A 26,997-nucleotide genomic window follows, 5' to 3' on the forward strand; every position below is an offset into this window, starting at 1 on the left:
CTCTGCTGTTGTATTTCTGACAAAGTAGCTGCTCAAGCAGGAATCACTGTAACATTAAACTGCACTTTTTATATTACAACTATTTTGTATTAATCAACAACTCTATTAACCCTCCCCAAACATATCTACTGTATATTATTTAACAAAACTGTATTAAAGTACCCCTTATTACTACTTGGACATTTTATGCTGTGCAGGATAATGTGTGTGCAGAGTTTGACACTTGAAGGCTATTTTCACATTCATCTGCTGAAGGTGGAAAGTTTCTCTGTGCTCACCTTGAATCTGAGGTTAAGGCGACTAGCTCTGAGCATGATTTGTGACATCACAATGGGTTTTGAAGCCAATCCTGGTGAAGCGTGATGTGGAAATTTGGAAAATCCAGTGCACACACACACTGAGAATGGACTTTCAGTGAAGTAGGAGACATCTTGTGTCCAGCAGTTAAACTTTTAAAACAAACAATATGTGCATAAAGATGAAGGGGAAAAGGGAGAGGGAGTAATTTGTACTTTGTACTTCTAACAAGGTAATTGGACTTTTTTGTGCCAAAACTATTTAAGACACAAATTATTAGTCAAAGTAGAGTATTTTTAAACATCTTAAAACATGCCTGGGGGGGGGTCTTTAAATTTCATTCCATTGCAACATTATCCTCCTTAAAAGCAAAATTGCAAACATTCAATAACAGAACAGAATAATAACAAAATAATGAGCATAATAGACTAGTAACAACAACAGCCAAAGTTCAACATAAATACATCAGATGACATAAATTTCTTTATATAGCTGAGTCAACAGTAGCTAGTCCATCTGAAAAACATTCTCATGCTGTATGTTAAGACTTCCAGGCATAAACTGCTGTATCACGTCAAGTTGTGGGTTTGGAAAATGTGGTGCACTGCCCTAAAACTTTGGTCTGTACTCTTGAGTGAGTCTTTCCTTTGAAGGTGATGGAGGGGGACGACCCACAGACATCAAAGTATCGCCCACTGGGTGTGCCCTGCTTTCATGAGTTATCTATAGCAGGGATATTTCAAGGATTTCAGGCTGTATAGACATCTACATTTTACTCAAGACCTGGAAAGTACACTCAGACAGGCCAGAGTGGCTCTGTTTATAACTAACACTGCAGGGTTCAATCCCCTCTGGATGTCAGTGTGTTTGTGTGAACCGTTTTCCTTTCTGACCCTTTTTTCCACTTAATTTTACATCATACTGTGTGTCAATTCAGGTCAAAATCTGTTCTTCTTCTCTAAAGAGCTTGTCAAATCTTAGCAAAAGTGTTGTTGTTATTACACATGAGAACTGACTAAAGGATAGTGAGGTGTCAGCATTTTTAATTAACCCATTTTGGTTATACTCTATAATACAGCCCACAATTTACAGCACTAATAAAATACTTACTGGTACTTAAATGTAGATACAGTGGAAGAAAACAAGACTGTGGAACAAAGGAGTGACATTGGACATTTTAGAGGAAAGAAGAAATACATTATACTCTAAGTATCTTCATAAATAGTATGGGTACCTAAGGGTAATGGGTACAGTACTAACTGAACTGCAGCAATGGTGAGTATCCCTGCCGTCATTTTGGGAATGTAATCCATATATTTTATATCTTCTTCAATCACCCCTCCATCTGAATTTTTGAGAGATTTTCCCTGTTGCAGTCCTGTTCATTACCTTACTGACCCCCCCCCCCACCCCCCCAGTACTTTATAGGTTCTGCAGGATAGCAGCGTGTTAACATAATTTTTCCCAACCTTCAGTTTTATTTCCCAGTACTCTACCCTATAAGTACCCAGTATTTACAAAAATACTTAGGGTATAATTTAGTTCTCTTTCCTCTAAAATGCCAAATTGGTACTTCCTTGTTCCCCATAGTCCATTTTTCTTCCACTGTGCATACATGTGAGTACCAGTAAGAACCAGTAAGTATTTTACTGGTACATAATTCACTTAAATTATATTGGAAATTGTGGGATGTATCATATGTTTTTTTAAAGAAAACTTTTTATAATTCTGTGGTTGTTTAAGTATCTTCACTTTACAAGACTATGAAATGCTGGAATACTAAACTAAGAATGTGTTGTAATTTAATGTTTTGTATAATGCGGCTTCAAAACCATTAGAATGTAACATCAACTAACTTTACAAAAACTGACTAGAAGCCAGTGTACATATGTAAGTGATAATACACATCAAGGTGTCCATATATATATATATATATAGGTTTTGTCATATCCGCTTAACAATGTACAACTAAGCATGATGTAATGAAATTATTGTCCATTCTATAAACTTTGTCAGTTCAGATCAAGTTTGGTCATTATATGTTAACACAACATAAAGCTCTGTTGCTATGTATACCAGGAGATTAACATACCCTTAGCACTAAAACTTTGGCTAAGTTGTTTGTGTATTATATGATTTTACCAACTCAGCCAATCAGAAACAAGTATTTGATAACTGTTGTTCACAACTAACAAACAACTGCTTCAGACTGTAGTTTAATCCACAGGATGAGAGTCATTTCTGTGTCCAGTCAGCCAGTAACGTATGATTCACATTTGACTAAACAAAGTGACAAAATAAAAATAGTAAAAACAGTAGTGTGGAGGACGCTGTCTGAAGTACAACAACGATGTAAGTGACCTGGTTGAACCAGACAAGAGCAACAATGCTGTTTAATCTCTGCTCCAAACACACTCACTGCCATCAATCCACACCTTCAAAGTGGACAGTTTTTCTTGGTAAAGCTTTGTGAAGTGCCAGAATGCACAAAAAACAAATACAAAAACACATAAAACAGGACTTGAAAGTTGCTGCCTGCTATTCACAGATAAATATATAATATTTTCATATTTTTTACAATTCCTGTGGTGACCACAAATACACTGTTTTATTCACTACTGGCTATTGCAAATCTATCTGATTGGTGTCTCCGTTTAGTAAATGCTCTGGAGCTTTCAATCATACCCCACAATCTTCCTCACAATAATGCCCTGTTGTCATGGAATTGCAGATGTTCAAATTTCCATGAATTTTATGTTGACATAAAAATAGAGGCTGAAGTTCATTCTTGACTTTGCAAACAGCAGTTAACAAAACCATCTCACCACAAGGACCATTTAGCATGATCTGTTATTTCCTTTAACATAAATACAGCATTATTTTCTATATCTACATCTATATGTTCTAGCCATACGTGTGCTGAGGTTTAGCTGTACTTGTCACTGAGATTTCTACTTTAATCCCTGTGCAGTTCTTCACTGGAACTACTTTCTATCAAAGAAGTAATTCCAATAAAAACTGCTGACAGTGATTATAGGGGTTACATTCATGAACCAACAATATAAATCTCCACAGTCCTCAGAGTCTAGGTTTAAAATAACTTGCCCTCTTCTCATGTATTATTATTATTAGGCTATAATTATTATAAGCATAACAAGATTGAAGGAATCTCTGTGCATCAGCCAACTCAGAGCTCAGATCATTGCCTCAACAGAGGACTACACACCAGTTACCTCCTCTTGGGGATGGGGAAATCTTTTCAATACCTCAAATGATGACTACCATTGTATATTCTAGCTTACCTAATGCACAGGGGACACTACTGGACTTACACCACAACTGAGCCATATCGTATTAATAAAGAGATGATTCTACTGTGAACTCTATGATGTTTTTATGATGTATATTTATATGTGGTTTGTCTATCCTATTAGAGGCAGTTATTAGCTGGGGTCAGGAAATTTAAACATCTTTACTATTACAGTAAAGGTTTGCAAATGAATATATGTTGTCTTCATTAGAATAAGAAGCTGCTGCGTCGTTTTAAAAGCTTTACCTATATCTGTATATACACAGTAAGCAAACAGTTGTGGAGAAAGAATCAAATGAATCCTCTGACTGCTTCCTCTTTTTTCTGTCTCCATCGTGTGTGTTTGTGTCTGCAGTTCTGTGTTTGGACGTGTCAAACATGAGCAAACGCTGTCTGTGTTTTAATATGCAGCTGGTTCCTCACTCTGCACCCATCAGAGGAAACTGTGTGTGTGTGTATGACAGTTATATGAAGAAGGTGAGTAGCAGCTACATCAGCATGTTGAGGAGGTGGGGGGTGAAGCTGGAACACCAGGTTCATCACTGTAGCACATTTAATATTAAAATCAGGAATAAGCTGAACCTGTATTACCTAAACAGCCTCTGCCCCGATGCCCTCCAGCAAGCCACGTTATTGTTTTCATCTCCGGTATAGCCTGCCAGGACCGAGGGTGTGTTTACTGCATAAATGTAAAGTAGGGTGGTGCTTGAAAACTGCACAGTGCTCAGTCTCAGGACAAACAGAGGAAAAGGTACTAACCTGTGAATGAAACTGAAGGTGCTGGAGCATTTAACCTTTCTCCTCTTGCCATTAATGTTCATGAAAATCTAGTTCCACTAATGTATTCAGCAATCAAAACCCTGTTGGCCTGAATTCACAGGCTCTTGTGATTTTTGAAACAGATAACAAAAGACCTCAGAGACAAAAGAAGAGCTATGTGTAAAAATCCATAGATATGAAAAACATAACCACCAGAAACCATGGATTTAATTTAATTTCAAGTGTATTACTGGTCTGTGTTATTGTATTTTGATATCTTTATGATTCTATGAAAATATTATGTTAGGAATGTTAGAAAACTTCCCGTGGTCAATGAAAAATGTGAAAAAGATGGGAAAAGATAACATGCTGAGAAAAACTTAGTCAGACTGAAGCATCTCCTCACCTTTCGTAAAGAGTCATTTGTGTTTGAAATTTGCTAAAGAAGCAATGAAACATCTTTCCAGCTTCTATCACTGCTGCTACAGATAAAGTTACACCTTCTTCACCAAAAACACGTTTAAAATGAAAGAGAAAAGTCTAGGTGAAGACAATGTGATTACACTCAACAAATGTGAGCAGAATGCATCAGTTTAAGGTTTTTACAATGCACCCAGAGGCCAGCCAGAACCAGCCTTTGTGTTCAGTTGGTACATGAATTGCAATTGTATTCCAGCCCTGTTCTTACAGGCAGACAGGGTTTCTACCTGCTGGCAGGAGTCTACTCTCAAATGACAGTCAATTTTAAAAATTAGGTGTGGTTTGCGCAACAGTTTCTGCACATTATGCATGTTATGAGAGAGCTGTATTATTGATATCACTGTGTGTGCAGTGTTTTATAAGACTTTTTGCAATGTTATAGGTAAATAATGTAATATTATTTACCTATAACATATTCCATCGTCCGGATGTTGATTAGGTAACATTTATATAATATAATGCAGAGAATGTCACAACATGTTCTGTATATAATGTAGTATGTAGTATATAAATATGTCACTGGTGTTGTTTAAGAATATTTCATCCTCTTCAAAATGAGGATGTCTGGCTCTCTGTTTTGTCTGTCTTCTCTCTCCTCTGTGTATGAACCTTGTACGAACTCAATGCCCCCAGAATTCATCTGACTTGCTATTTCTCTGACAACAGCGCCTCCCTGTGGCCAGCAGACGCTGCTGCCCAACAGCTAAGCAGGGAACGAGAGAAACATTTTTAAAAAAAAAAAAGAAACATCCTTTCCAATTCACTTTGCCCAGCAACAGACACACTGTGCAGATTACATAAAACAAAACGTGAGATTTAAAAAACAAAACAAAGACAGAAAGATGCTGTTGTCTGGGAAACAGCTGCTGAAACAGAGGAGCAGAACTGACTGCAGCTCCAAATGTGGAAGATGAAGTTGGAGGCAAATACTTCATCAATCACCTGCTCACTGACACCTTTCTGTTCTGAGAGCAGACTGCTGCTGATGGGTTAGTGTATCCTGACAGTCAACATCAGGCCTGCGGCGCTCAGGTCAGACACCTCCAGCCTCCTTCCTTCTCTTAGACTGGGAACCATCTAGTTTCAGTAGATATTTGATGTCTTTGTATCTGATCTAACAGTGATGTACCTGCATTTTTCCAACTTAATTTGGTGAAGCTGTCAATTTGTCTTTTTTCCCCCATTTTCTAAAAAAAAAATTGAATTAGTAAAGGGTCAGTTCACCCAAATTACAAAACAAAACATACATTTAAAAACTTTATGTTCCCACTTAATTATTTGTCAGTTCTCTTTGGTAGAAAGTAGATCAAATAACATCTGCACAGTGAGGACTGTGGTTTATCCACAGTAGCAGAGTTCTAAAAACAGATGCTGCTGTTGTGCTTAAATGTCATTTTATAAACCTGAGAGCAGCAAAAAAATTCTTTGGGGGTTTGTATTAGTATTTGGCTGAACTGATCCTTTAACATGATTTTCACTAATACCTGTTCTATATATTCTTATTAACAAGCTGCAGTTACATGAACTGAAACCCACAAACAGTAAACATTACTTTCTCAGGATCACAGCTGCATTTTAACACAGTTACAGTCCATGTAGCACACAGATCAAAACACACTGCCAACATGCCCTTGAGCAAGCCGCCTTCTGGGCTCATGTTTTTTTTCTCAATCTTACAAGTCATGCTGATATTTCTAAGGGTTCAAAATAGTAATATGTTTTTCTATAATTGAGTTGGTTAAAGAAAATACTTACCTGGTTTATAGTTTTTACCATCCACTCTGTAACAATACGTAAACCTGTGAGTCAGGAGGTTGCTGCTGTGTGGAGACGTGCATCTTGCTCACTTTCCAAAGTTGTTAAATTAACAAAAAGTCTTAAAGTGTTTCTTTGGCCTAAAGCTAATTCCTTATCAATTTATTATTCATAATTTTTTTTAATCAGTTAAATGAAAAAAATATTCTTCCTGAAGCCTGAGCTGATGTCTTCATATCGCTTGTCCAACCAACAGTCCAAAACCCAAAATATAATTCAATTTTCAGTGACATTAAAAAACAGTAATATAACAAACCCTCATATTTGAGAAACTTGAACCAGAGAATATTTGGCGTTTTTGCTTGATAAATGATTAATTGATGATGAAAATAGTTTTTTCTTTCAATTTATGATTTGTTTCAGCTCTGGACTCATCTACTTAATAGAAATTTGTCCCCTTTTATGGGGATATCAGTAAAAATCTTTAATTAAGAGTAAGAACTGTGAAGCCACAATGTGTGTGAAACGGCTCTTAAACACATGGTGACCTTCCAGCTGGGATTTAATGCTGCCTTTAATGCTGCAATCTTGAAGATTTGGTGACACCTGTGATTTCTGTCCTAACAGCAAGTTTAGCACAGCAAACACTGCTGGAGCAGCTGTTTTATCAGTAACAGAGGAGCAGAGCTGGATTTGTTCACAGCACAAAACAAACAAACAAACTCATGCTGTTTTAATAAAGAAGTCTGTCAAAAATAATTGCAGTCTTGATCTGATTTCGTGTCCTCAATGCCGAACAGCTGCTACAAAACAACAGGTGAAGACATGACTGAATGTGTCTTTCTTTATTTGCATTAAAAAATAGGTAAAAGATCCCCCTTTACAAATATACCAGGGAAATGCAGCATGTTGTGAACCCTGCCCCCACATAGAGAGCAAGTGACTGCAGTGGAGTCACAAACATTTGGAAGGACAGAATTATACAGAAAAACAGTACATTTACACCAACGCTAATACTGCAGTTACAACCACAACTGTCCTATGAAAACAACTTAACCAGGTTAAAGTTAAGCATAAAGTGACTGAAAGACCCAACCTGCTCTTCACTCTTTTGAGTTACGGTGGCTTGTGAACTGATTTCACTTGGTGACTTGCAGAAATAGTTCAAACATTTCCTTCACCGCTCAACCTTCAACACGTTAAATGTACTCGGTGGTGTTTTCTTCTACATGTTTACATTCTACCTTTCTCATCAAAATTAATTGTGTGTATCTCTGAGGCCTTTTCCTTCCTCAAAACATCTGCAAAGTCCATTTTTGGATTATTTTGAAACCTGCATTGTTTCCATCAATCCTTTTCTTGCCTGCATTTTGCTGGTGCGTTGCTACGTTCCTTGGCATGTTACCACTACCAACTGTCAGTCACTGAAATAGCTGTGAGCAACCGTTGGCAAGGAGTATGTATTGTGTAGCCTGGGTGCTCATGCTGAGGATATAAACAAACATTGCTCCATAGCGCTACCAGTGGTCCAGAACTCCATGAGGTACCTTTAACCCAATCATCATGTAAATTTGGGTTGGTGGCCATTATTGTTATTATTGTGCAGTGATTAACCAATCTTCATCAAAGTTTCCTGAGTTTTTGACCACCAGTGGCACTATTGAGCAATGATACAGTCACGCACCAACAGAAAGCAACATGCCAGTAAAGGACAGGAAACAAGACGAAACCATTCAAGTTCAAAATTATTTTTAAATACTTGCAAATGTTTTATGAGGAAGAAAAATTGTTCAACGCGTTATGCCTCAAGGACAACACAATATGTTTTGGTAGAAACAATGAATATAAAAATAACTAATTATTTACAAGAAAACTCCCACAGGGTACTTTTAAGCTGGTTACTGGTAGTAATCGCATTACAGTGTCCATGTAAATGTACTGACAGAAAAAGAGAAATACAGAGAGAGAGAGAGAGAGGGTGAAATGTTCCTTAAATAAAACATTAAAAAGGCCTCCGAGTTACATTGATATACAGTACATATAAATCACTTAAGATTTCACCAGACACATACACTTAAGGGCATAGCAGAGAGAGAAACGAAAAAAAAAAAAAAACTAACAACAAAAATACAAAATCAACCCTTAAAACTAAGTCTATAATTGACGTCCCAGAGATATGCTACAATAGGACAGAGAGTTCCAGATCGACTGAATCTGGGAGGATGTATTTTCCTAAATGCAACTACAACTTGAGTGATAGCCCGACTTGCACTTAAATCTCCCCTCAGAACAAGCAGAGCATGTTGCTGTTGAGTTTCACTTGTTCTCAAATGCTGTTTTTGATGGTTTTTAGTGTTAGCATGGGCGTAATCACCATTCTATCTCAACGCAACAACTCTCATAGCGCCCACTGCTTTCTATCAGAAAAAACTGAGGTACATGCCCACCGCAAGGTGAGCAGCTGATACAACGTTTGTGCACATCAATTTTGGCTCAGTCTGGAAGATTTAGAGTGAAGCAGCTGTTACTGGTGCACATGCAGGAAGCTGACCTCATGTGCACCTTGCCAAATAGACTCTGTAAATGTAGTAGGGAGGAAATACATCCACCTACTACAGCCAGACCAGTACATTCACTTTTGTGTACACTGCCGTCATGCCAAGTGTTTCTGTTTTTGCTTCATATTTCAGTAGGTGAGGTTTTCCTTGTTTTTGTTTCTGTGCAAACTGTCCTGGTTGTGGATGCGGGGGGGTGGGGGGGGGGCACATGTGCGGCACTCTATGGCCGGCCAACTTCTGTTTCAGTTCATGTGAAATACTGCTTACTTTACGTAGAAAAAAATGAATTCCTCTTGAACCTGGTCCTTTCCTGCTCACACTGCCTTTGTGATTACAGGTTTTTGTTCCTTCATAACAGAGAGTCGGGCAAATTACGCAGAAGTGACCTAAACGAAAATGAAACAGCTTTTACCTCGGCCTCGACAGAGACAAGAGGTGAGAGGTCACTCATTCAGAAACGTGTGATAGGTTAATCCAGTGAGGGGTGACCGGATGAACAGACAGGTGGATAGAACAGAAAGCAGGAATGACCTCGTGCTTGCAGCCCAGCCTACCTGTCGCTCTCACCTGAACTGACGTGTGCTCAGAGAGGCTGCATGACACAGGAAGGACTTCATGAGCATCTGAGAGAATGAGTAGACGTAGGAGTGTGTAAACACATGTCTAAATGAGTGAATGTACCAGTCAATGTGTGAACAAATGAATGACCAAATGAATGAATGAATTGTTGAACTGCATAGAAGCCCAAGCAATTCTGCTTTGCCCCCCGCATAGCTGGACAATCACCGAGGCCTCTTGCGCGTGACGAAGATGAGGACCCTGCGTATGGCGATGAGGCGGTCTTTGAGGGAGGTCATGGCCAGGATGGTAAGCTGGGCTCGATTCTCCAGCGGAAGGACAGCAAGCAGCCACCAGCACCAGGCCGGACCACTAGGACTAGCCTGCAAGAGAACAAAGACACAGTGTAAACAATGAGCTGATGACACGATGAGCAAGAGATTTAGTTGATCTCTGTGTAATGATGTGTGTCCTCGAGGCATCTTTTTATAGAATCACTTTTAAAAATCTGATGGTAGTAGTTTTAGAGCACTTGTTGTTGAGTATTATGCTGCATGTGTGAACAGGTGACTGCTTGCTAACACATTGGAGAACTTCCTCAAGTTTGCTTTTTAATACAACGTGAAGTAAATTTTCCTCTCATTAATTTAGTTCTATTTTGGACACAAATAAGTTCCTAAGTTCCTTGCACTGACTGTGCAGATGTTTGTTATAATCACACACTTTGACTCTGAGTCTCTAAGTCTGTGACTCAGACTAAATTCCTAACCCAGAAGGTACTTTGGTGTTTTTCCTGCAAACATTCTCCTTTTGTTCTTCTCTGTTTATTACTCAGGTGGAGGTTTTCAACGTTGGGTAACTGCAATTTCTCACTCGAAAAAATGAAACTCGAGCACTTGAGACTTTCCATTGACTTTTTCTGTCAATAACTGTGTGATGTTCACTACATTTGCTATGAAGCAGCCCATGTTGGACCCATTCATATAAGACAGCTGTCACCTTGCTTCTGAGCAGAGTTTCCAGTCTGCAGTGTAGTTCATACACTTCAAAGATAAACCTGAGAATTACATCAAATAATAACCAGATAAAAGTTCAGTTTCACCTCTTCGTTTTTCCATATCTTCTATTTGTTTCTTTCCCTCTCTCTTTTCAGCGAGTCATTTAAACGATGTTTACACCTTGGTATAATTGAATTTATTTTCCTTCCTGGTAGCAACACCAGTTCACCAAAGCCAGGCAGCTTCACTGCGTCATTCTGAATAGAGTATCAGTATGAGCACAGAATAATAAACAGAAAGCAGCTGAGAGAGGGTTTGAGTGGAGAGTGGAAACTGCTGTTTCACTACGCTTACTTGCCAGTTAAGGAAACTGCCAGTGCTTCTTACACCTGGCAAAGCCAAGAAAAAGCAGCTGTAATGTGAGGAAACTGGCTGGACACACAATGTTTCTGGTAAGTTTTTCAGCATATTCATATTTTCCTGTGGTAGCACAGTGCAGGCTACCTCAACAAGCAACTGGATCACACCACCTAAATCATTTTCTCATAGTCACACCTAGCGACAGCTGTTGGACAAATTTAATTTTAATTGAACTTAAACAAATCTGAACTTGTGGGGAGTTTTTATTTTTTCCTCTTCTTTAAATCTCTTAAACATGGTCATCTTAGTAGGTGAAGTGTGCAGCTTAGCACAATCAGTGTTGTTTCACACAGTGTCAGGAGGCTAAATCTGTTGTGAAACAGTTCCACTCAAGTTTGTGTAGACCTGTGGGTCGGGGTCTTTGCTGGGAAGGTGTCCAAAGTGGCTGAGGATCTGGCTCTTCATGTTGTCCTTCAGGGATGTGAACCAGCTGTTGGCCTGCTCGTACACAGAGTCATGCAGCTTCAGAAGCTCCACCAGCTCCTCCCCTTCCACCTGATAGGACAGAGAGATGTTTTTTTGTTCATGTAAACACCAATAATCACAGGAAAGATGGCAGATTTCTTTTTTTCCCCTCTTTTTTTAATAAATGGTGCAATTTGGTGCATTCTGGTCATGATTTTTATCTTTGGCAAAGTCACCAATTTATACATGAAAAGTATAAAATAAAATATTTTACCATCAAAAAGTATGCTGCTGGTGATGTTGATATTGTGATGAGAGCCCTGTATCTCTCCTTACTGAACAAAAAAAAAAAAACTTACAGGCCTTCTTATTTTAACTATCCAACTATATTTTAGAATATAGTAGAGGAAGAGAACAGTTTTTCCTCTCTGGAAGGACAGAATTTGAATTTCCTCTGCTAAGCTATCAGAACAGTTTGGGGCAAAACACCTGAGTTCTACTTTGTGTGACGTTTGCTTGACAGCAGCATGATGGAAATTGTCTGAAATGACACCCTCTAACACACCAAACAGACTTCCTCTCAGCCCACCTTCTTGTCTTCCAGGTACTCTATCTTGGCAGTGTGGTAACCGTCTCTCTGGCCATGGCTGAGAACCTTGAACCGCGATACACCGATGGTGTCAACCACCGAACGACCGTCAGGAAAAAATTTCACATCTCGCACCTGAAAGAAAGATGAAACTCTGTTATTTGACAACATACAGCGGAATGAGATGAGAAAATCTGAGAGAAAAAAACATTTATCATCATAAATGATTGACATACTGTACTAGCAGCTCCAAACCACCAACACACAAACGTACCTGTAACATGCAGCCATAGTCAGCAAAACCTTTGAGCTCATCAGCTATGCACATTCCGAACTGCTTGGTACCGGTCTCCATGGAGCGACGGATCATGAGGCGGTAGCGTGGTTCAAACACATGCAGCGGACAGGGAATGGTGGGGAAGGCCATGGTGCACACAAAGATAGGCACTTCCTGGTTCAAGCTAGAAAAGACATATGTGAAAATGTTAGAAATCATTATCAAATAGTCTTCCACTTTAGTAGCCTTGTTAAAATCATGTTATTCCACACTGTCTCACAATATCTGTATCATATTTTCCAACTCTTCACTGAAGCTATATGATGTTTACACTGTGTGAAATATTCAAAACCAAGACTCAAGAAGCTTCCAATCTATCTGCGCCTCTCCATCGACTGGAAATATCCTGGATGTCTTGTGCATCATTTTACAATTCGTATAATTGATATTTGTTATTTAAAATTATCATTTACTATCATTACAATTTTTTTCTGCATTGACTTTTTAAATAGAAGCACAAAATATTAAAATCTGTACTAGATGGATTTAAGATATTAATTAAGCCTTTACTTCATGAGTTGATACATTTTTGTACAGTTATAGGTTTTACTGTCACAATAAAAAAACCTTTTTATTATTTTGATTATGTGACTGGTGTAGTCAGATGCGAAGTAAATTGTGTTGTAAATTGCATGTGTGTGATACTGACTTGGACAGCTCCTTCATCTCTTCCTCATGGATCTTCTTCCTTTCTGCCAGTTCGTCTCCTAGGTAACGCTGCAACACTTCCTCCATCAGCAGGGTCTTGTTGTAACCCCTGGTAGCCAGATACTGCAATGAGAGCACACAAACATCAGATACGAGCTATTGTTATTACAAACTATTCTATATGCCTGGAATGACTACTTTTGTGACGCTGTTAAAGGGATATTAAAATATACTGTCCGAGGTTAGTTCAAACACAGCTACATGACAGTTAATTAATGATACATGTAAAGAAATGAAGTGTATTTCAGTAAAGTCTCCTCACATGTTAACCAGCTCAACTCTTACCTACTGTAGCCCTCTGACTGACATCCTCACTTGCAGAAACTCAGCTTAATACTGCTGACAAAGATGCATTTCCTCTGGCTGCATGGCTGCCTCTCTCACCTCCATATTCATCTCTTACCACCTCTCCATAAAAGACGTAATTGCTTCAGTAATAACAGCCAATAAGAAGATGCTGATATTGTGTGGCTACGATTCTATTACTATGTGCCAACATATTAGTTTAATATAATTCACATATCATAATACTGAGGCTCAGAAGACATGATACATTTAAGCCACAATTCTAAAAAGCAACATGTAAGCTTTAGATAAGTTGTATTAGACACTGGTTTATAAAAGATTTTAACGGTTAACATTCTGTCATCCCCCCAAAAATACAGAAAAAATACTGAAAAAAGTGCTTAAACTTAACTATTTGCCTAAATATACAAGAAAAAGAAGAATGGAGGCAGAAAGGCAACAGGACTGTCAGAAAAGACAACGTTCAGTAATGTTAATATCACTGCTGTCCTCTTCCTCTGATGAGTGACTAAGCAGTCAGACCTGTTGCTGCCAGACTCAGAAAATCTAGAAGTGTCCACGGATGAGAGTAATCCCAGCAGTATAACAACTACAAATGGATTTACAGACTCTGAGCTATCCATAGTCTCAGACATAAACAAACTGACATGCAAGCTGCCCCAGATGTAGTTCCCTATACGGGTAGCCACAATGGCTGCTACAGACGGCTAGTTCCTGTTTTTATTTTCAATCAGACTCACAAACTTTTGAAGCAATTCATGCAAAACTCGTGTTTATTTCAAAAGCAGTAGGAGGTTGAGACCTTGTTCACCCAAATCTCAATCTGAATTGCCGGAATATCAATAACGGAGCTTCCTGGTATACCGCTCAGCACATTACAAACCCTGCAAAAGTCACAACAGTGACAACATTATAACCTGTTCAATAAAGTGGAGAAAGTATGTGTACCTCAGACAGATTCTCCTTGCACAGAGGGCAGTTGGGGTTGTGGTCCAGGCAACGCTCCAGACATTTGAGGCAGAAGGTGTGTCCGCAGGGAGTGGCAACCGGCTCATAGAACAATCTGGAGAACAAATGACCGAAAGCACACAGCCAGATGTTAGCATTCTGAGCCTGCTACAGTGGAAACCGCTTATAGTGATCACGTCTGTCTGGGACAAATTGATCACGATAAGCTGATGATTATTATAACCGAATTTTTTTCTTTTTCTTTATTTCTCACGCAGATTACCCACAGCCGAGAGAGAGAGAGAGAGAGAGAGAGAGAGAGAGAAGCAGTGGTCGAGCAAGCTAGAGAGTGGATGAGGAGAGGGAGCAGTGGTAGCGAGAAAGCCAGTGAATGAGAGGAATAAAACGTTATTTTCTGATTGTTTCACGGCAGTTACAAATAAACATGGCCACAACCACATCCCGCACCTCCACACAACCCTGCGGAGGTGTGCCGCAACGCCTGATAATGATGCAGCAGCCATGAATTGCATATTGTACGTGGATCATGGGAGTAAAATAGAATTACCATAGTTTTGAACATTTTTTCCATATGTTTTCATGTATGAAGACCCAAAATGAACACTGTGAGCGGACTACTTGATTACTATAAGTAAATTATTTAAACAGCATTTGTATAGGAATGATTCTGTCCTGAGCTTTTTGATCCATATAAGTGATTGATCACAGCAACCGTGATCACTATTAGCGGTTTCCACGGTAACACTAAATGTTGTTGATATCAAATGTTGATACATGTTGTTAGAGGGCAGTTGTATTCAGATATAAAGGAATGAAGTCAAACTTACTTACTTACTTTTGGTCAAAAGTATTGTAAAAACCAGTGTGTGTTGCTATGCATGTATGCAGTCTGTGTTTCTTTGTTTGTGTGTGTGTGTGTGTGTGTGTGTAGTAACCTCATGCAGAGTGAACACTCCATGTCTCCACTGTCCAACAGCTCAGCAGGAACCATCCTCCCTCCACACACTGTAGCCGTCTGTAAGCTGCTTGTCTCATCTGCACAAAACATCATTACAACATCAGCACACATTTTCTCCTCTGTGTGTTCAAGTTATACTTTATAAACAGAGGAGAGAGGGAAGATTACTACTTCAAGCTGTACGCCCATAAAAAAGGAAAAAGAATGAAATGTGTCCAGTGTCCAAATACATAGATTCACTGAACTCTGATGCCAATGATATCTGCTATTGAATATTTTCTCTCTCCTCTCTCTTATTTGCAAAGGGTAGCTGGTACTGTACTGAGACCTGACCTAAAATCAGCTTGCTCATGTGACCTATTCCTGTAAGCTCACGATTCTGCCCCGCTCGTTTCCCCACAAAGATAAAAGCGTGGCTGAACAAACATTGAACACAGAACTTCAGCACTTCAGGTTAGGTGATAACAAGTTATCCCTTCATCTATGGAAAACTGAATCAATCTTATTTGGGACCAAACCCAGATTAAGGAAATCCCCTGGTTTGAGAGTAGTGGTAGGAGACACTGTGCTCGATAGCACTTGTCTGGAGATAGTATGGCAAAGAAAGCTCTTAAAAGAATTAACAATAGAATCAAATTTCTTGCCAAGATCTCCAGATTTCATGAGGAAGCAGCTATGAAAACATTTGCTGGTGCTCTTGTGCATTGCCATTTTGACTACGCTTTTTGCTCCTGGTTTCGCAGTGTCCTCAAAGTTCTAAAGAGCAAACTGCAAACATCGCATAACAAGTTAGTCAGGATTTTATTAAGGCTCTCAGCAGGTACCCACCTCAAGCCCTCTCACTATGAGAGTCTGGGATGGCTCAAGGTAGAAGACAGAGCGAAGCAAATAAAATTGTGCCTAGTGCATGGGATTGTTTGTGGTGAAGTATCATGTTATCTCAGGAACTATTTTAACTGTGTCAGGGATTTGTACTCCACTAGAGGGAGCTCTACTGATTTTGTGCCTGTTCGGTTCAGAAGTTGTATGGGTGAGGAGTCATTCCTGTATTCTTTGGCTGTTCTTTGGAACAGTTTGCCTAGAGATATGAAAATAATAAGAAAAGTAAATAAATTCAAGTCCAGTCAGAAAAACGATTCTGCTGTGTTCAGTGCCTTAATGACTTTCTCAGTGTGTTTGTTGTTGTTGCTGTTTTTTTTGTGTGTGTTGTTGTTCTCTATTATTGTTGTGATGTTTGTTGGTGTTGTAAAATTATGTTGCTAAGTGATATATAATATAAACTAACTATCAGTGATGTGAACAACCCACCAGGTCTGAGGAGTTTGGAGGGGGTGTTCAGATTTGCCAAGGGTCCGTCTCCACTGTGTTTCCTCTTAAGGCCACCGGGGGGTGCTGGCAGTGAAGCCAGAACATCAACCAGGCTCTTGGTGCTACCCTCCCCTGCAGGAGAGTCCGATTTACCAGCAGACAGAGCGGAGAGTCTGGAGGACGAGTCATCCACTGGAGCGCTTTTAGTCACACTGAACTCTGAGTCCTAGACACACAGACAGAGATTAGTGAGCATGTTGGTGCAGGATGATTAGGAAGGGATGATCGTTTTGACAGCCACACTTTGCTCCAGTACATCTTTTTTCAAAATGTTGATTAAAAAAAAAAAAGCCAACTGTGGTGAAAAATATAATCTATTCTCCATTATATATTCTTTAATAAGGTGCAGTGCAGCTGAGCATTCCTAAAAACACCCACATCGCACATGAAATCACATTACACTCTGCCTGCAGCCATGTTCACACTAATCCTCCTAATGACACAAATGTGATTAACTTCATGTGCTGAAATGTCTTCCTTCCAAAAGTGCTTTTAGATCATCAAGGACTAACAAGATTTTTTATACAAGTAGGTGCATAGCGTGTTTGTGTGCAGTAACCTGTGAGGAGGAACCAGGTCTCTGTGTGAGCGGCCTCAGGGACCTGAGCAAGGCGGGCGGTTTGATGAGGCGGGTGGCCAACCCCCCCTGCAGAGGGTGCACGGGTGTTGGCAGGTCCTCATTCTCAAACACAGAGGAGAACAGTTCACTAAGGACCTGCAGGACAAAACAAACCAGGCACTCGATTAATGTTCACAATCCACACAGACAGATGAGCTGACAGTGGCGATCTTCTTCTCTAAATCAGAAACTGAAAAAGGATGCTACAGCAGCCTCACTTAAGATTGCACTTGAACAGCAGCATTCATCACATACGCTTCAGAAATTGAGTTTTTTTATAGTCTTGAGAACGTTATTATCTAAGCACTTTAATTCTTTAGTTTTATGGAGATGAAAACTAAATCTAATACTTTTAGTCCAGCTGCTGTCTGCTGTCATTAGAAGTTTTTATGGTCGAATTAAACATTTCATGAAAACAAGTGGTTGGAAACATACTTGATGAGCGTTATTATCATTTTTAAGAAGATTCTCTTACCTTCTGAGCCTCCAGTTTGACTTTGGTCCAGTCAGGTTTGAGCGCCACACACAGGAAATACTCCTGCAAGGCCTCATCATTCCGAGCTGCTTTACTCAGCGCTGTGGCTTTCAGATAGTGAGCCTGAAACAAGCAGGAATTTGAAGCATGTTTCAGCTCTGTAGGCATATAGCTTAAGATACTGGTACTAATTCATCATGATCTTAATTTTTAACAGTTAATATATTTACTGAGGGTCATTTTATTAACAGAGGATATTTCTTTTAAAAATATTGCTGTTTACCATGTATATACACTAGTATTCAATGCATTACTCTGCATATGTATTACTATATTAATACTAAAAAATGAGAAATATCAATAATGCAAATAGACAGGTGAAAACCAAGTTATAAAACTACCATATTACCATAGAAATATTCTGTACTTTTACTTTATCTTTTGTATTACATAGAGGGGTTCAGGCTGACATGAAGTCCATTTTTCTGTTCACTGTCTATGAGTGGAAGCATATTCTATACTGTCCATGCCACCATATTTAATATAGTACTACAGATTGTGGCTGCAGGCCATGTCTGATCTTTATTCTCACTCTGATATTTAATTCTGCCCTGCAGGTTCATTTCAAACCCACGTCTCACCTTTGTCCAGAGAGGTTTTATCCTACAGAGGCTGCTGGCATCCTGCACTGCCTGACTGAAGTTCCTCATCTCCATGTGAAGCTCAACCCGCTGGCACAGCAATCTGCCTGAAGAGGGCACTGCACACCACAGGGAAAAACACACAGACACCATCAGGTCAATGGACATGCCTCCAGGGGATGGATGGTTTTTTTCTAGGTCTAGCAGAAGTAGGGCAACGCTGTAACATGTGGCATGAGACCTAGTTCACGTGTAAGCTATGCATGCTATGTAACTTACAGTATGTAGAGATAATAACTGACATCAGTTGTGATCATGGACAGTTGTCAGTCTGTTTTTGTCATACAGTCAAAGCATGGCCCCATTATCAAACAGGTTTGTGTGTCACTTTAGCGCGTGACTAATCGTACAAGTAATTTATGTAACCGATTTGGATTCTGGCACGTTTTCATCATGGATTTTGGCACATTTTGTCATTTTTTCCTTCTCTTTCCTAATAACAGTTATATGGGATTGGTTATCATGTGTAGTGCGTCCTCATGTTTTTGGTGAGCTGAAGGCAATTTTCCACCCAACTCTTACAAATTCTTCTTTTTACGATTTAAATGATTGTTTTCCTTTGATTAACTCGGCTCAAGGTTAAAGAGTGTACATACACTACAGTGACAAACTTTGAGAAAAGGCCAGTTTTTTTCCACCTCACTGAGATGGTGAGTCTTACTGATTTACCCACTAAAAACAAATAGTCACTGGCCTTTGCCTTTGGCACCTGGTGGGTGGAACTTTGAATCCTGGAACCCTTTTGGTACTTGAGAAGCCATTTTTCCAAAGGGTGGATCTCTCATCTCCCCCAGAAAATGAACAGAGTGTGGAGAAGCAGCCTGGCATGAGCTGAGTCAGCTGACACACAAGTAGCAGGATCAACAAACAATATTTAAGTACCCAAAATATTGTCTTATAATCAATCTCCTAGCAGCCTGCATGAGAGACTGACACAATAAACATTTGGAACCCAATGTCTTGACAAGTCTAAATCTGATTTTTCAGATTCTGCCTTATCCTTATGAAGGGCAGTATTAGTAAGGGGCAAAAATTATTTGCACATTTAAAACTTTGCAGCCTCGGTCCACTACAAAGATGCAATTTAAGTCACCATTCTCTAAATGAACAGGCTGATAAATTACCTGTCAATCACACATCAATGGTGATGTCAGAGGAAGAGCAGTGTCCAAAGACAAGACAGTTAATATCTGTTCAGAACAGAGCTTCTGAATCAGAAAATAAAGGTGGTTAACTAAAACAAACAGTGTAAAAGTCTAAGGATTGAGGGTGACGTATAACCCCTTGAGGCAAATCTGTGCTATTGGGCTATATAAATAAAATGTGACGTGACTTAACAGTTATTGATAACGAATCAGGAGCTGTGTTGCTGGCTGTATTAATCTGTTTTGACGAGATGTGAACAGCCTCTCTTCATCACGTACATGATAAATTTAAAGGGTTTACGCAGCCAAACAAAGCAATCAGCAGCACTTTTGTTGCCCCTGAGAATTGTGACTGAAAGAAATGCAAAGTAAAAGGGCTGCCAAAAAAGTAAAGTTCAAATACAGGAGACATATCTGCAATTCCATCAAACTGATTTGCACCCAAATAGCCTGACATTTAACTACGTTGCAGAGTTAACACTGCAAAACACAGCACCTTGCTTCTCAGATGCTTTGGCTTAGTGAACTGAGGAGATAATCTCTCGGCTTTCTGGCAATCTTTCTCAGGACGAACGTCATTATTTAAAACTCCTGTGGTTCACTAGCTCGCACTACTGTGCAGTAGGAAAAGGTCTGAGTTTTGAATCGAGGGCAACATGGCTTTTTTTTTTTTTCAAAAGCTGGTGTACTGTGAGCCCAATGGGTTCGTGCTTGATGTGTCCTGGTATGATTAGGACATCTTTTCTTCCAACAGCCCTAACATCTTTGGCTGTTACAAGGTTAGATCAGTATGCTAGTGCACTGGTACCCAAATAAGTGTGTGTTGAACAATATAGTTACTTGGGCTGCCTACGCATGGTGATATATCAGTCATCCAATACAGTATTTCATATCACCATTACTAATCACGTTAATTCCAAACCCACCTATATATTTGCTGATAATCATAAACTCCAGGGACCAGATGCATTAAAATCTATGTAGATACATGACTAAAACTGTGTGCACACAAAGCCAGAAATATGCAGATGCATTCTCAGATTTATAAAACTGTGCGTACGCTTGTTACTGTTTTATAAATCTCATTGAGGAACTGGGAGCACGTGCATGAGCCTCATTTCCACTCCCACGGTGAGCCATAAATGGATAAAGACACACCTGAACCAGCGGTTTTCCTATAAACCATCGTCAGCAGTGATATCTCAGAAACGTAATCAATGATTAGTTTGTAGCACTCATATCTAAACCGACTTTACAAGGTGTGTCCCAACTAAGGATAAAATAAGAATAATAAGAGCAAAATAAAATGTTGACTCCTATGTAAATTAAAAGCATGATAAAAATTAAACACAAAAGTATTTATTCAGTGTTACCATAATAAATGCACCTTTGATTGGCATTTTACAGATACCTGTGTAAACAATCACACAATCAGTGTAGCTGGTTATCAACCTCAACAAACAATGTTTTACTACAAGATTCCGTCTCTAACCTTATGTTTCATCTCCACCTCATCACATCACCCTCAGATCGCTTTATAAAAACGTGCACATACGTATGTTCAGGAATGTGTGAGGTGTGCACATTCTCACCACACGTTCTGTGTTTATAAATACCAGTTTATGTGCGGGAAATGGTGTATGCATGGTTTTTTTATGCATATCCATTGTTAATGCATCTGGCCCCAACTGTCTGTTCTTCCGCTGGTTTGCATAACCTTTTGGGAGGCTACCATAATATTCAAAAATATATTAGTATGACTCAGAGACATAATGCTGCCTTGTGTTGTATTTTTGCATCAAATTATAACCCCGCAATCACTGGAGGTGGATGAAAAGGAGCTCCAGTCGACCAGAGATGAATGAGAGGATATCACTCTCTGTCATCAGAGGGATGAAAGCGTTCAGTTAAAGATTACATTACACCACATTCAGCCACTGGATGTCACACTAGAGCACCAGCATCTGAGACCAAAATAAAAGTGGCGTTTACTCAATAAAATTGGGGGAAAAAAAGAAGCTGACAACTCACAAAAATCCGATCAAACTGTCAAACTAGGCAGTGTTGATCGTATACGGATCAAGATTCTGTTAACGCATTGTCTCGCCTCAAATGTTTTCGGAAACTGTGTCTGTGACACGGCCGCCAGCTTGGAAATGGATGTGGAGAACAGGGAGGGACTCACATGCACTAACATGCCCATGCTGCCGTTGCAGCTACCAAAACAGAGAACAGAGAAGCTCGGATAAACACACACAGAGGGAGTATGACTTCATCATTGCTCAGGTCGCCATTAGTCCACTATATCCTTACATAGCCAGAAGCTGATTTGAGGATCAAATTGAATTTGATAATAATTGAATAGCAGGCTCAATGTTATTTATTGGACCTGTTTTAACGTATCTAAAAAAAAAAAAAAAAAAAAAAACCCAACATGGAGCCCTGTGAGCTCAGAGCTGACTCACAACAGACATTTCCTGGTTTGGAGTGGAAAATGTATTCATGGGTTAGACTTTTCAGGGGCAACCAGTTAAAATTACACAAACATTGTTTGTCAAAACTCAAAGGCTGAACAAATTCCAACAGGTGGGCGTTGTTCAGTTCTGTCCCTGCAGGTAAACCATGATGGGTAGCCTGATCTTTTAGATGAGGGACTATCAACAAACTTTGTAGGAAAAATAGTTCTATATAACTACTATGACGCTGAATTATTATTACTATAAATCTGCATTAGGCCAACTAAGATAGGAAGGTGAATGCGGTTACTCAAGCTGGATGTGGTTTAACAGACAAGGTGGATGACCTACATCCTCATAGCTTCTCTCCACAGAAATATACGCAAGATATGAGACGAGAGAAAGAGAGAAATGTGAGGGATACAGAGAGAGCAGTCACCAGACAAGTAACTGGATCTTTTATTGTCTTTCCGCCATGTTTTTACACTTGGTATAGTCTTTCCTTTACTTGTCATTTGGTCTTGTTAAAAGACATATTAAGACATTTTCATCTGTTTTCTCTCTCCTGAATAGATTAACAGTTTGTTTCTTTTTGTTTTTCATTAATTTAATAACTGTGTAATCCTGTAATTTCTGTTATTTATCTAAATAAACTGGAACTATTTATTTAAATTCAGCATGTTACCCAATATTTCACGCGCCTGTGTCCCCCTCTCACACACACACATCATTATATCACTTTCACTGTGTGAATACAGTGCATAAGACATATAACCATTGATTTTTTTTTTTTTTGCCTAATAGAGAAAGGAGTTAAATAACAGCTGTATTTCTGTTGACATCATGAGCTCATTACACTCAAATGTATCACATATACCAGAAGGCCTCCTGCTGCATTTGTTGGGGAAACACAGACTGGCAGTGACAAAGCTGTGAAGGCACTCCGTCCTCCTGTCACCCAGAGTCCGTCACTAGACAGAATGCATGAATCAGTGTTGATCCGGGAAGGGAAATATCTGAAAAAGCGCCATTTGAACGCTCAAGCCCACAAGAAGAGACTGCAGTATATTCCTTTCTCTTAACACTTTCATCATCAATTGATCGGTTTCCTAAACCAACATAGGTTTTAACACCTCAGTCAGCCAGCCGGCCCTGGCAGTGTTACTTCCTTGTTTCACCCATTTAGCTATTCAAAGACATGAGGAAATTGACTTTTAATGTGTCTCCAATATGTAGGCCTGAGGTGGGAAGGAGGTCAGTTCAACTTTCTCTTGAGGATTCAAACTGTGCAACATGAGACTTGCCCTGGCCCACAGTTAATGAAACACACTGGCAACCTTTATGTAAAGAGCCAAACGAAATAGAACATCCTCTATTTGGTCTCAGTGGATTCAGGGAAATTGAGCCAATGAGTGAGTGACTTCTAAGTGTTAGTAAGCAGTTGTTTTGCTAATGTGGTGTAGCAACACTTACAGTCCAGCCCCATCATATTGCCCCGAATGTTACCCAACACATTATATATTGCCTGCTTATGAAACACCACCGGTGGGAGAGGGGAGGGGGGTACAGCTTAGCCCCACTCAAGTCTGTTATAACTATGGTGCACACTGTGTTTTGAGGACCAAGTAACGCAGAGTGGAATAAATAAATAAGCTTATTTATCAAGAGAGCCTTCACATAGCTGCTCTATTAATGTACTACAGCCCTTCGAAGCATAAATTTAAAACGGGGTATGAATGTATCAATGAAAAGCAGATCATTATGTGTGCTATTCGAATAATGACCTGACCTCTGTCGAGCCGAGAAAGGTAGGAAAGGCGCCACCTATCGGTGACACCGGGAAGCGACACAGAGAAAAGTAGGTCACCTGAACAAAAAACTATAATTTTCATTATAAGGTTATACATTATAGCTTTTTCGTTGCATTCATGAATAGTTTCAGTTCTTACCTAAATCCACTGCTGCGTTGTACTTCTCCAAAGCATCCGTGAGGCTCTGTTTTTTCCACAATACCTCCCCCTCGATCCAGAATTTCCTAGATTTACTCTCAGTTGCAAACAGTTTATCCAGCAGGCCGCTGAGAACTACGTCTAATCTCCGGCCGTTCGGCAGTCCATCTTTTTTGTTCAAGTTTTGTTTGCAGTGTATACAGTCTTTGACAGAGTCGTCTTCCAAGCAGCGTTTGCAAAAAGTGTGTCCGCACTCCACGGTTGTGGGCTCATGGAGCAGACACTTGCAGAGGCGACAGGAAAACAAGTCCAGGGCTTCATCCTCTCCACACTCAGCATCACTTTCAACCCCATCTCCCCCATTGCTGCTTTTAACTTGTCCGTTTAACGTCCCGGGGATGCCCAGCTCTTTCTCGCGGAGAGTCTGAGCGATGGTTTCCACCAGGAGGGGAAGCTCCTGCGGGCGCAGTTTGCCCAGGCTGGCCGCTATGCAGTAGGAGTCCAACGCTTCAGATATCCGCCCGGCGCGGGCCAGAGTGTCGGCTTTTCTCAGACACAAGCCCCTGTCCGGCTGCTGGAGGTCTGCGAGCTGGGAGCTGTAGATCTCCACGGCCAGGTTAAAGTCTCCAGCCCGACTGGCTTCCTCTGCCACCTCCAGCATTTCGGGGCAGATTCCCGCAGCCCCGGGGTTGGAGAGCGGGTGGACGAACAGCTCGCCCTGGTGAGACCTAACGCCCGTCTCCATCTTCTTCAAAACCAGACAGCGAAGATGTTCACTGATGGTCTGCAAAAGGCAGACCTACCCTTCCACGCTGTTCAGAAATCATATCCCTATGTAAGGATAACTATCATTTAACGTCTTTCTGTCTAACCAAACCGATTGTACCCGATACCGACTGCTCGCCATTGGAAGTAGATTAGGACTCATTCAGAGTCATACTACGTTACTGCACACCCGATAAAAGAGGACGTCTGTGTAATATTGTTGGTCCGTTTCAAAGTCCCACAAACAGTCAGCTATGGCCTCTCTACCAATAAAGGCACCAGCAGATGCGCTTTACCTGCAAACACCGGGTAAGGCTCCTCGGAGGCAGAAGGTCGGCTTTATTTACTTCCACTTGCCAGCCCTCTTTTGCCCCCGTAAACAGCCAGGAGGCGGTCTGATAATGTGGAAATCACAGATAATGTCGTTTTCAAGAAAACACTTAAATTTACTCTATAGCATGTTTTATGTTAGTCGAGAGCCGATGGTTAAAAATCCTCCGGGCTTAGCAAGTAAGAAGCTTAATATCCATTTGGTCTCGCCGTTAAGATACCAACGTTATGTAAACTCAACAGAGGACAACTTTAAGTTTTGAAATAGTTCACAGTACATGACGGTTGAGGATAAATCTGATATATCTTCGCTACAGACTTGCTCCAGTGAGTCGCAGCTGATCGGCTGTTGTTTTTATGTAAGAGTGAAGCCGAGGTAGCTAACGTTACAGCGGGTTAACGAGCTAACAACGATCCCTCCCTCGCTGCTCGTCTCACTCCACAAACGAACTCTTGTAAACCAAAAACACGTATCTTTTACCGAATATGAATAGCATGTCCTCCTCGGAAAAATGACTAAACCCCCGCTGAAAATAAAGCCGTCCCCGCCAGAGTAGTCCGTCCTGGTCGCTAGCCAGCTAGCTCCAGCAGCTAAACGTAGTTGTCTCTCTGGATTTCTTCTACAATTGGCCGAAGCCAGCGCATGGCGTCACGTGACACACGAGGCGGGGTCCTATTGGTCCGTTATGTGGCTCACTTATATAACGCCATGATATTGTATAACCTTTCACAGCCGACGGTGAGTGACAGCTGCATCAAAACAAGCGCACATTTATCTGTTTTAAACAGGTTTCACGTGTGATATCGCAATAAAATAACTACAGGTGAAATAAGAAGGACCATCGCTCTTTGTTTGAGTTGAATTATCACTTTGTCATAGTTCTGGCAGTGGGATTGATTCATTGTTTATGTAATGCCTTTTATATAAGCAGCGTTCTGGGTCATGTTTTGTGGAGTCAAAAATACTGAATATTTATCATGGCGTACACTTCTCATTTTGAGTCAGTATGAAAAGGAAAGGGGACTCTGGTTCCAGACCTCTGGGTTTGGATCAAAGTTACATTTTCTGGAGGCTCCAACTAATGTAGCTGTGACCCAATTTAGAGACTGAGGATCTGTAGGACCCGGCCCACGAAGATGGATCCTGTTAGAGGAATTGGAGGCAGGGCCGATCCTGCTCCCAGGGGAAGACTTTACAAGCAGACAACTGCCTGGGGCACCCAAAGGGCCCCTAATAGCTATGGATATACTATGATGTTTAAATATAATACTTACAAAGTCATGTTCCTATTCTTGCTCATGTACTCTGCACTCAAAAGCGCTTCTTTTAACGTAGCCAATATAACCATTGAAAACTTTGGAAAAGAAACAAGGTAAATGATTTCATCCATCGCAAGCAGTATCCCCCTCAATTCCAACAACACTCTCAATTAAGAAAAGGCTGAGAATAAACCTCAAATAATGTCACCATGCCTGGGTTTGCCAATTGCCCCAAAACTCTATCCTCCTTCCAAAATGAGGCTCCATAGTCTCTCTGTTGACCTTTGTCCTAGTTCCATACTTCTTAACAACCCAGTGTTGTGTATGTGGCGCACTCACACTGGACATGTGACTAAAGATGTCAGTAGCCTATATGCATGCTAAATTCGCTTGATTTTTGAGTGTGTTGTTGATGGACACACCAATGCAATCCACAAGACAAACAGAGGATTGTATTAGGGTTGCAGCTAACGATTATTTTCTTGATTAATTGATTAGTCGTTTGGTCTATTAAATGTCAGA

General features: G+C 40.2%; 1 protein-coding gene across 1 annotated transcript; it reads right to left on the reverse strand.

Moving 5' to 3' along the window:
• Positions 1–7,431: 7,431 nt before the first annotated feature.
• lonrf2 (LON peptidase N-terminal domain and ring finger 2) lies at positions 7,432–25,844 on the reverse strand. The gene is made up of 12 exons (XM_067604400.1): positions 24,121–25,844; positions 18,511–18,629; positions 17,870–17,992; positions 17,335–17,490; positions 16,716–16,941; positions 15,385–15,484; positions 14,429–14,543; positions 13,116–13,237; positions 12,404–12,590; positions 12,130–12,264; positions 11,481–11,630; positions 7,432–10,100 (listed from the first exon to the last, which is right to left on the reverse strand). Exons 1-12 carry the CDS (start codon positions 24,863–24,865, stop codon positions 9,942–9,944), a joined length of 2,337 nt encoding a protein of 778 aa, XP_067460501.1. The 5' UTR covers positions 24,866–25,844; the 3' UTR covers positions 7,432–9,941.
• Positions 25,845–26,997: the final 1,153 nt, after the last annotated feature.

Source organism: Thunnus thynnus, chromosome 11 (genome assembly GCF_963924715.1).
Source record: "Thunnus thynnus chromosome 11, fThuThy2.1, whole genome shotgun sequence".
Taxonomy (NCBI): Eukaryota; Metazoa; Chordata; class Actinopteri; order Scombriformes; family Scombridae; genus Thunnus; species Thunnus thynnus.

Excerpts from the sequence above, each read along its gene's own strand:
- lonrf2 (XM_067604400.1), bottom strand. The coding sequence starts at position 24,865 with ATGGAGACGGGCGTTAGGTCTCACCAGGGCGAGCTGTTCGTCCACCCG. Across the intron at positions 18,630-24,120 it reads CAACGCAGCAGTGGATTTAG|TGCCCTCTTCAGGCAGATTG; the intron begins GTAAGAACTGAA and ends TGTGGTGTGCAG. Across the intron at positions 15,485-16,715 it reads CTCCAAACTCCTCAGACCTG|ATGAGACAAGCAGCTTACAG; the intron begins GTGGGTTGTTCA and ends TGTTTTGTGCAG.